The sequence below is a fragment of the Hyperolius riggenbachi genome, chromosome 9 (assembly GCF_040937935.1).
Source record: "Hyperolius riggenbachi isolate aHypRig1 chromosome 9, aHypRig1.pri, whole genome shotgun sequence".
In the NCBI taxonomy this organism is placed as follows: Eukaryota; Metazoa; Chordata; class Amphibia; order Anura; family Hyperoliidae; genus Hyperolius; species Hyperolius riggenbachi.
In genome coordinates, this window is record NC_090654.1 from 157,757,135 (window position 1) to 157,768,686 (window position 11,552).

The 11,552-nt window shown below is 45.7% G+C and overlaps 1 protein-coding gene across 1 annotated transcript; it reads right to left on the reverse strand.

Annotated features, from left to right (window-relative positions):
- Positions 1–706: 706 nt before the first annotated feature.
- On the reverse strand, positions 707–2,649 carry LOC137533577 (putative nuclease HARBI1). Its single transcript, XM_068254936.1, has 2 exons — positions 2,197–2,649; positions 707–1,510 (listed from the first exon to the last, which is right to left on the reverse strand). Exons 1-2 carry the CDS (start codon positions 2,647–2,649, stop codon positions 707–709), a joined length of 1,257 nt encoding a protein of 418 aa, XP_068111037.1.
- Positions 2,650–11,552: the final 8,903 nt, after the last annotated feature.

Genomic DNA, 11,552 nt, shown 5'->3' on the forward strand with positions numbered 1-11,552 from the left:
CTTGACACATCTGTCTAATTTGTGCAAACAACCTGATCTCCATCATGATTGATGAGGGCCTATGTCTGAGAGAATTTCAGGCAAAGGATTAGCTGATTAGCCAGTCAGCTGGTATTGATTAAAAGGAACATAATATGACAGCATACATATATCTTGCACTACAGTTCTGCTTTAAGACAAATAATGTTAGCTGCATGGTTGTTTGCGGTCTGTGATTCAGCCACTACTGCAGCAAAGAGAACACCAGGACTGCCAGTCAAATGGTATGTTTACAAAGTCAACATCCCTTAAATCAGGGGTCTTAAACTCGCGGCCCGCGGGCCATTTGCGGCCCTTGATACAATATTTTGTGGCCCTTGCCGGCAAAAGCTTCCTTATAGTTCGCTTCAGTGCTCCCAAGTAATCCGCCGCATCCCCGCTGCTAAACGAGGGGTGCAGAGCCCCCAAATTGCCCGGGGGGGCAATCCGCCGGCATTTCCTGGAAGGGGCAGAGCTTTCAGCTTCAGCTCTGCCCCTCCTGACGTCAATCGCCGCACGGATCGGCGTCTCTCCCCGCCCCTCTGTGAAGGAAGAGTGAGAGGGGCGGGCAGAGCCGGCAATGCGTCGCGATTGTGAAATTCCTTATGCGGCCCACCTTCATCCTGACTTTGCCTACTGCGGCCCCCCAAGTAAATAGAGTTTGAGACCCCTGCCTTACATGATAACATTACACAATTTTCCTGTTTTGCCACTCCACAGCACCTACTCCATTAAAATAATGCAGATACTTCTCCCGATTTTGTTTAGCATTACACGTGACATTTCTTGGCACACATATCTGCAAATTGGTAAGTACTGCAGGATATGATCTCCATTCGCCAGGAACAATTTCACCAGTCTGCAAGTCCTCACAGTCAACTGCTTGAGTGGGCAGGTAAGTGCCTCCATGCTGTCTCCTCAAATAATTGTGTAACACACAGCAAGCGTAGACAACAACATCTATTTTATCCAGACGAAGACTAATTGCTGTGTGCAGTACTCTGAAACGATTAGCTAAAATGCCAAAGGCATTCTCCACTACTCTTCGAGCACGTGCCAGTCTATAATTAAATATCTTCCGTTCATAATTTATATTTTTCAGTGGATAAGGCTTTAAGACATGCTCATGTAATGCAAAAGCATCATCAGCAACAAATGAAAAATTCATTCCACCAAATGTTTGCGAATTAGTTGGTACATTTAACAAATTATTTCGCAGCTTATGATAGAAAGTACATTGTTCTATCACACCTCCGTCCGAAACTCGGCCATTTTTTCCTATATCTACATACAAAAACTCATATTGAGAATTCACTACAGCTAACAAAACTATGCTGAAAAATCCCTTGTAATTAAAATAATAAGAGCCTGTATTTGGAGGAGCAGTTATGCGTATGTGTTTTCCGTCTATGGCACCACCGCAATTGGGAAAGTTCCAGGTCTTAGCAAAACCTTCGGATATCTTCAGCCATTCTTCTGTTGTAGATGGAAACTATTACAAATGAAATAAAAAACAAATTACATTAATGAAAAACATTCTATGTATACCTATTACAAATCATTGTGTACACAACCTTCATTTTTTTTTTTACTACAGCTGCGATTAATGTATGAGATGAGAAAACATTCACATCACACACTACGCAAGATGTTTTTACACACCTGATACATATCTCATTAACGAGAGGACTATTGAAGGACAGATATGTATATTTTACAGTACACATCGTCAAGTGATGTCACGTGGTTGAGAGCTATGCAGCTCTGTACAATATAGTGAGGCCTTCTTGCATTTTAACGTCTGATAAAAATTATAACAAAAAATTATTGCTGATAATACATTTAATAAGGTACTTATCCGTTAGCCGGGCGCATCCGGCGTTTACAATTCACAGGTTTACGTGAAGTAATTTATAATTGGAATTAACATCAACAGCACCACCTGCCGGATGCGCCCGGCTAACGGATAAGTACCTTTAATAACTACATTATGATATGTATCAAATTTTCAAAATACTGATTATATGGTGACATTTGCTACATATCATGAATACATCATGCATTCACTAAATATGTTGTTACCTTACACATATTGTAGTTGTGGGTACTGTGCATAATCCTTTCAATGGGGCATCTGACATCATTACTTATCACAATATTTATAACATTCATATTTACCTTCATATAATCATTCTGAAGACACTGTATAATAGCGGCACATGTTTCTGGAATGATGTGGCCAAGTGCTTGAGCTGAGATTCCTGTAGTGAATTTAAGATCCTGCAGAGCACGGCCTGTGGCTAGGTAGCGCAAAGTGGCAGTTAATCTCTGCTCAGGAGTTATGGCTCTTCTCATGCATGTGTCCTGTTTCTTGATGCAAGGAGTAATTAAACTTAAAAGATGGTTGAAAGCATCCTCTGGCATTCGCAGATAATTTTTATAATCATCAGGTGCTGACAGCCTTAATTCTCTCAGTAAATTGTCATGTGATAAGACATCACGATCTTGTAGCCAGGCTTTGGTCCAAATTCGCTGCCTCTTGGGGGGACTGTCTTCAACCTTTTCAGTGCTCAGCAAAAGAAGCAGAGCCACTGCTGCTTTTCTCTTGGTTGGAGAAATGTACGGAGACATCTTCAAATGATCCTACCACTATGCCAACAAACGCACACAATAGCAACGTTCGTAAAGGGAACGAACACTCGGTTTAAATACGTTCGACGATCGTTACGTCACTTCCTAAAATCTATTGGGCACCTGTATGACGTTCGCGTCTGTTTCTTATGACACGTTTCCGCTAAACGAACGTTATATAACGCACCTCCCACTCCACTATATTAAACAAATACTAACATAACGAACGTTTATAAAATATTATCTGTACGTGTGTACGGGGTCGCACGATTTGTTTCTGACGTCACTTCCCTCTGCGCACGCATATTCTATCGTTCGTCGTTCATCTTTTTTGGGTTACATCGTTCTTATCTGTACGCAGTCGTTCGTTATGGACGATATATTCCCCCGATTTAAAATATCGTTCGTACGTCACGAATCGTTCGTTTCAAACGATCTTTATCGGACGTGTATACGAACCTTTAAAGTCTCCTTCCAGTCTTCCCAAGTTTCAGTTGCAGCCAGTACCAATTTTTGTGGGACAATAGTCTCTGGGACGGAGGGCTGTGCTGTCTCTGGCTCAAAGCACCTGGACAAAGCATCTGCCCTAATATTTTTGCTACCTGGAGTATAAGTAATAATAAATCTGAACCTAGAGAAAAATAACGACCATCGAGCCTGACGGGGACTCAACCTCTTAGCCCCCTCAATGTATTCCAGCTTCTTGTGATCAGTGTAAACCGTGATCATATGTTCAGCTCCCTCTAACCAATGTCGCCATTCTTCAAAAGCCAATTTAATGGCCAGGAGCTCCCTGTTGCCAATATCGTAGTTTCTCTCTGCTGGGGAGAACCTAGAGGCACAGACTAACCAGCAAGCTCATGGTGACCCAGAACTCATTGGGGTGTGTAAGGGACTACAATGGTCCTAAAAGCCCCCTTACTAAGAAGTTAAGAAAAACAAAAGTTTGCTTTCCTAAAACAGAAAGAATTTACGATAATTCAGGTTGGAGTGAGCTCGAGATGTCTCCCAGGCACCACTGCTGAATATATGCAAATTAACCATTGTACCCTTAGAAGCTAAACACACCTCCAGAACCGCTGGAATGCAATGATGTGTCAGCTTGTTAATATGTACAGAGCCATAATAATCCAACATGCATACAGACTGTTTCGGATTGTTTGATCCTCATCAGTGCATGGGGAGAACCTACGAGAGAAGTAGGCACATGGGTGCATTCGACCCTGCAAGCCTGATCGCTGAGACAGCACAGCCCCCACCCCGACCTCTGAGGCATCTACCTCAACAACAAAGGGGAATGAAGTGTCCACATGTCTAAGGATAGGTGCTGAACAGAACAAATCCTTCAGGGTGGAGAATGCCTGAAGAGCTTCAGAAGACCAGTGCGTAGTATCTGCCCCTTTTTTAGTGAGACTGGTGAGGGGTGCAATGACTGTGGAGTACCCCTTAATGAACCTTCTATAGTAGTTTGCGAAGCCCAAAAACCGCTGAAGAGACTTCAACCCAACCGGCTGAGGCCAATCCAGAACAGCGGAAACCTTGGCAGGGTCCATAGACAGGCCCGAGGTGGAAATAATGTACCCCAGACGGGTGACAGATGTTACTTCAAATATACATTTCTCCAATTTAGCGTAAAGTGAGTTCCGTCTCAGTTTGTCCAGCACGAATCTCACATGGGTCCTATGCTCAGAGAGGTTGTTGGAGAAAATAAGTATATCATCAAGATACACGAGAACGAATCTCCCCAACACCTCCCTGAAGACCTCATTGATGAGCTCTTGGAAAACGGCCGGGGCATTACATAACCCGAAGGGCATCACCAGGTATTCGTAATGCCTGTCAGGCGTATTAAAGGCCGTTTTCCACTCATCGCCCTTCCTAATTCGTATCAGGTTGTACGCACCCCGTAAATCTAACTTCGAAAAGATCTTAGCGTTGGTGACCTGCGTGAATAAGTCGTCTATCAGGGGCAACGGATAGCGGTACTTCACCATAATTTTAATCAGGCCCCGGTAATCAATGCAGGGCCGCAGGCCTCCGTCTTTTTTCTTAACAAAAAAGAAACCTGCCCCAGCAGGTGACCGGGGCGGGCGAATGAAGCCCTTGGCCAAATTTTCACGAATGTATTCTTGCATGGCCAATTTTTCAGGCCCAGACAAATTGTACAAGTGGCCCCGGGGGGGCATACAACCTGAATGGAGATTGATGGGACAATCGAACAGGCGATGTGGGGGTAACTTGTCTGCTGCTTTGGGACAAAATACGTCAGCATATTCCGAATATTGTTCTGGCACACCCTCCACATGAATCCTGGTTTGACCCAAAGTCACCTTCCCTAAACACTGCTGAAAGCATCGAGCCGACCAGCCTGTCAACTGACCCCTGGCCCAATCAATGTGTGGAGAATGGAGGTGCAACCATGGCATGCCAAGGATAATGGTGGAGGTTGTCATATGTAGCACAAAGAACTGCAATCTCTCTCTGTGCAGCACCCCTATAGTGACTCCCACCTCTGGTGTCTGTGATAACGGGTGATTCCTCTGCAGGGGGGAATCATCCACTGCTGTAACCTGGACGGGTGGTTTTACCGGGGTGAGTGAAATACCCAATTTTTTAGCAAACTCAAAGTCCAAAAAATTAACTGCAGAGCCAGAATCAACAAAAGCTTCAGTGACCTCGGTCCATGTAACAATACAAGGAAGAAGCAACCGTTTATCTTCTAGGGGTAAGAGTCGGGCGCCTAGGGTGCTACCCCCAACAACTCCTAGGCGGTAGCGTTTCCCGGCTTATTAGGGCAGTTTCGTACTCTATGCCCCCCTTCAGCGCAATACAGACAAAGCTGTTCGGTCATTCTCCGTCTTCGCTCCACCTGGGTCAGTTTTGACCGACCAATCTGCATCGGCTCGGGTGGAGGCAAGACAGGAGAAGATGAGACAGTAGGAGGTGGAGTCACTGGGGCTGTGGCGTAAGACACCATTCTGACACGGGCACTAACCCTGGTCTGTTTTTGGTAGCGCAGCCTGCGGTCGATTCGAATGGCCGCTGAGATGGCCTCATCGACTGTTCTGGGCTCAGGCTGACTTAGCATCAGATCAGAGACCTCATCGGACAGCCCTGACAAAAAACAATCTAACAGGGCATAAGTGTCCCACCTGGCCGTAACTGACCACCTCCTAAATTCAGACGCGTAATCTTCGACCGGACCTTTGCCTTGACGCAAAAGCTTGAGCTTCCGCTCAGAAGTCGAGGAAAGGTCCGGATCGTCGTAAATTACTGCCATAGCTTTAAAGAATTCCTCTACAGAGGTAAGAACTTTGTCTCCGGTGGGCAGGCTATACGCCCAAGTCTGGGAGTCGCCGGACAACAAAGTTTTAATAAACGTGACCCTCTGGGTCTCAGTACCTGAAGATTGGGGTCTCAACTCAAAATAGGACAACACTCTACTCCTAAAATTCCGGAAGTCAGATCTGTGGCTAGAAAATCTTTCAGGTACAGGCATACGTATGTCAGAGCTAGAAGGGGATCGCACATGATCCACTGATGTCTGGAGGGTTTGTACAGACCCTGATAGGGCATCAATAAGAGTTCTGTGGGTGCCCAGTACTTGATTGATGTTGTCCACCGAAGCGGCAAGTACACCCAGACGATCAGTGTTTGCGTCCATTTTGTATTTTGGTCTGCCGTTCTGTAACGATCGGTGTAACACAGAGAGGATCTGATTACCGGTGATCTGCAGTATCACTGGGAATACAGATATATACCAGATTATTGATGATCTGCAGTATCACCGATAATCAGATATATAAGCTAACCTCTGGACACCTGAGTAGAGTAAGAGTGTTTGGTGCAACAGTAATACTTTGAGGACTGAGCCTCAGGAACAAGTTCCCTACAGCAAGGAGTACTGCACAAATACAGATTCCTTCCGTAGAACTGGACTCCCGGGGGAGGAGTCAGGCTGAAGGTAGGAAGGACAGAACGGAGTGACACCCTGGAGGGGGTGTCACTAACAGATCTAGGAACTGCCTCTAACAGTAAGGTCAGTTCTCGAGGTCGGACAAGCCAGGTCGAAAACACATGGACAGATAAAGTACAGATTCAGAAGGCAGAGGCGGAGTCTAAAGTACAGACAGGGTTCAGCAACAGGGTATCAGAAATATCGAGGTACAAAATCAGGAGGCAGATGCAGAGTCTAAGGACGAGCCGGGGTTCGGCAACAGAGTATCAGAATGGCAAGGTACAGGATCAGAGTTCAGAAGAATAGTCAGGCAGGCAGAAGGTCATAACAGATACTCACAATCAAACTAGTACTTTAGACTATCAATAGAATCTAGCTCAGTGTAGGATTACAGCTCCAGCTGGTCCCGGCACACTTTAGGATCTGACTCAGGTCTGAGTGCTACCACGTAGTGATCGCAACGGCAGACAACCAGCAAATGCCCAGCCACCAGTATATATACACAGACATTCTCCAGCACCTCCCTAAGTGCTGGACCAATGGGAAGGAGCAGAGTCGTTAGCTGACGGTCGGTCCGCTGACCGACCGTCAGCTGACCTTTTTCTGGCTGCCATATAAGTTCTGCCTCTCCGCGCGCACGCGCGTCATTCTGAACCTAGAGGGGCTATGAGTCCCAGCCACACCGACACTGCTCCGCAATGTCTCTGCGGTCCCATGAGCGGGGTTGGTCGCACCACTCACAGCACACGCGGCGGCCTCCCCGCGCAGGGACAGAGTGTCAGCAACGGGGCCATGCGCGCTAACCGCCGCGTCAGACGCGGCAGTTTTTCCGCGTTCCGCCCTGCTCTCCATAGAAGCAGCCGCCCCACGCTGAGCAGAGGCGGCTGCTTTTCCGCGTTTCATCACCAACATCTTTTCCATCACTTTTGTGGCCAGCATAATTTTTTCTAATATTCTAAGTTCGCCTCTCCATTGAAGTCTATTGCGGTTCGCGAAAGTTCGTGCGAACCAAACTTTCGCGGTAGGTTCGCGAACCTAAAATCGGAGGTTCGGGCCATCTCTAGTAATATATACAATTCATTAAATTATGTATATTTAAACAAAGAGGGGGTCTAGTGGTTAGGGATAGGTAGAGGTCTGTGTGAGCCTACAGTTAGGTATAATTGCAGTAAAATATCTGTAAAATCTACCATTGTATTACTATGCTTAATACAAGTGTAAATATCATTTTTTGTTATAGATGCTATTTGACGTTTCATTTCAGAATTCGTGTGTTGTATTTTGCCATCTAATTTCCGGTATTTTGCCATTTAATTTCCGTTTATTTAACCTATTTAGCACTACATTTTCATTTACAAGCTATAAACGAAAATTATTGTTTTACATTACTACCTATAATTTCGGCTATATCCCGTGCCCTTTTTTCCAGGCGCCCTTTTTTGATACACGCGTATCTTTCCCCCAATTTCTATTACCAGTGGTCAATACGCTTCTGCTTCTCAGTTATTTAATTTGCAAATGTTATATATTTGTTCAGATAGAAGGAATAGTAGTGGTAACGGAATACAGATCTCAAGGTGTTTGATGCAAACTTTTGAACTTTTAACTTTTTTTGTTTTAACTCAAAACTAACGCAAAAACCAAAAAAAGCTTATTCTAAAAACCGGATAAAAGTAAAAACACAAGCAGCCTGCCTGTGTAATATAGAGCAAAACACATAAACATGATGGACATTTAGGATAAAAAAAAACAGTACATTGCTCTGTACAAGTGTGTGTCTGCATACAGTAGCTCACAAAAACGAGAACACTTATCACATTTTTGTAAATATTTTATTATATCTTTTCTTGGGAAAACACTGACTATATGACACGTTGAAATGATGTAAAGTAATTAGTGTACTGCTTGTATAACAGTGTAAATTTGTTGTCCCATCAAAATAACTCAATACACAGCTATCCATGTCTAAGCCACTAGCAACAAAAGTTATTACACCCCTAAGGCTAGGCTAGGTCCACACTTGTCCTTTGCAGATCGGATCCTGCAGATCGGATCCATTTCAAATGGATTCGTTTTTGTAAAAAAAAAAAAAATTCAGAGTAATGGCCTTTTTGCAGCCTACGTATCCAGTCCGTGAAAATGTATCCTCAGCCCTGGCTGTGGGTGGCTGGGGAGGGTGCCATGCTGGAGGGGGTAGCAGGCAGGAAGAGGGGCAGCGTGCACATCGGTGGGGAGGAGGGTCGCCCTCCCTCACCTGGGTTCCCCTTCCCAGCTCCCCCTTCAGCTACTTTCTTTTAAAAAATAATTTTTAAATCAATGTAATCAATGTAAATTAATGTAATGTAGCAAGCGGCGAGCAGGGAAATTGCTTCCATGCTCGCCGTCACTTCCTGCAATGCTGCCCTCTGCATTGCAGGAAGTGATGCGGCAAGTGGTGGAACGCAAGGAAGTAAGTTCCCCACTCGCCGCTTTCTACATTACATTGATTATATTGATTTAAAAATGTTTTTTTTTTAAAGAAAGTAGCTGGAGGGGGAGCGGGGAAGGGGGAACCCAGGTGAGGAGGGGGGGGGGGGCGACCCCCCTCCCCACCGCTGTGCACGCTACCCCCCTTCCTGCCTGCTACCCCCTCCAGCATTACATTGATTTAAAAACAATTTTTTTAAATAAGCTAAATGGAGGGTGAGCAGGACAACCCCCCTCCCCACCGCTGTGCACGCTGCCCCCCTTCCTGCCTGCTACCCCCTCCAGCATGGTGGGCCCCTCCCCACCCATGGCCAGGGCTGGGACACAGAAAACCGATCAGTTTCTGTGTCCAAAGCTGCCTGTGTAGAGGGGGGTCCATTTTTGCATTGATTTTCACTTCCCATCTGTGTATCCGGAGTCCATGAAAATCCTGCAAATCCAGACCATCCTTTTTTTTGAGTGAAGACGGCTGCTATTTTTAACATTGGTATCCATGGCCGCGTGTAATGATCGGTGTAACACAGAGAGGATCTGATTACCGGTGATCTGCAGTATCACCGAGAATGCAGAATATACCCGATTATTGATGATCTGCAGTATCACCGATAATCAGATATATCTTCTAACCTCTGGACACCCGAGAGATGAGAGTGTTTGGTGGAACAGTAATACTTTGAGGAATGCACCCGGAAGATGGGTGCTAGACAGTAAGAGCTACTGTTATGGATCAGATTCCTTCCACAGGTCTGATGCTCCCAAAGGGGCGGAGCCAGGCTGAGACAGTGGGAAGGACAGAACGTGAGTGACACCACGGTAGTGTCACTAACAGATCTGTGAACTATTTCTTAACAGCAGAGATAGTTCTCGAGGTCGGACAGGTCAGGTCGTAACCACACGGACAGATACAGTACAGTGACAGGAGACAGATGCAGAATCCAGGAACTAGCAGAGTTTGGCAACAAGGTAACAGAAAGACAAAGGTACAGAATCAGAGATCAGGAGAATGGTCAGGAAGGCAGAAAGTCATAACAGATAATCAACAATGCCTAGACTTGAGTGTGAGCTCCAAGATTCTCACACTCCAGGAACTAGACTAGAATAATGTGAATGATACAGATGGTACAGAATTCCTAGACTAAGGTGTGAGTTCCTTGGCCGTCAACACCTAGGAAACTGGTCTAGATAATAATACAGATAATAACAGAATTCCTAGACTAAGGTGTGAGATCCTTGGCCATCAACACCTTTGGAAACTGGTCTAATAACACAGATACAGACAAGGTCTGAGTGCTACCACGTAGTGATCGCAACGGCAGACACCAGATGAATGACCAGCACCCAGTATATATACACTAGCGCTCACCAGCGCCTCCCCTAAGTGCTGGACCAATGGAAGTTACTGAACTTGTCAGCTGACCAGCTTGGTCAGCTGACCCTCTTCTGACTGCCATAAAGGCCCTGCCTCTCTGCGCGCGCGTCCTCTTAAACCAGTGTGGACTATCAGTCCCAGCCACACCAGTCATGTGCTGTAATGTTTCTGCTGAGTTAGATGCGGAAACCGCCGCACCGCTATCAGTGCGTGTGGCGTTTTCTCCGCATTCCGCATTGCTGAGAGGAGCAGGCCTATGCGAGCAACTTGCCGCATTGGACGCGGAATCCGCCGTCCTGTTGTTAGAGCATGCGGCGGTTTCTCCGCGCTCCGACTGCGCGCCAGCTGCCATGTTGAACGCGGAGTCAGCCGCCTCACCTTGAGTATTGGCGGCTTTTCCGCGTTTTCTCACACCGCGGTTTTGATCCGGGCCAAAAACTCTTAGTGAAGAACGTCAAAATTCTGCCTAATTAAACATTTTCCCTTCCTGGAGTCATGTTACTTATTAGGGTGAATGGGGAGCATGTGTGTTAAATTTAGTGTTATGGCACTCTCTCAGGGCCCATTCACATTAGAAGCACTTTTCTGAGCGTTTTGTGATTGATTAGTGTTTTTTTTTTACATCGCTCCCACTTTCATTAAAATCGCAGAAAAAATTGCCGCAATTTCACGATCGCATATGCGAAAATCGGGTTGATATTTCTGCGCTTTTTACTGCAATTTTAATGAAAGTTAATGGGAGCGATTCTAGAAACCGCTAATCAATCGCAAAACGCTCAGAAAAGCGCTTCTGGTTTGAATGGGCCCTCATACTGGCCACTGAAGGTTCAACATGGCACCTCATGGCAGAGAACTCTCTGAGGATCTTAAAAACAATAAAGATGGCAAAGATGCCAACACCCTGATTATACAGTGGTTTAACATGTCAGGTTCCACTCAGAACAGGCCTTGCTATGGTTGACCGAAGAGGTTTAGTGGATGTGCTCAGCATCATATCCCAAGGTTGTCTTTTGAACATAGATATAAGCAGGGGTGTAACAATAGACCCTGCAAGGAATGCAGCTGCAGGGGGCCCACAAGCCTCATGGGGCCTGGCCGAGAGAGAAGTTT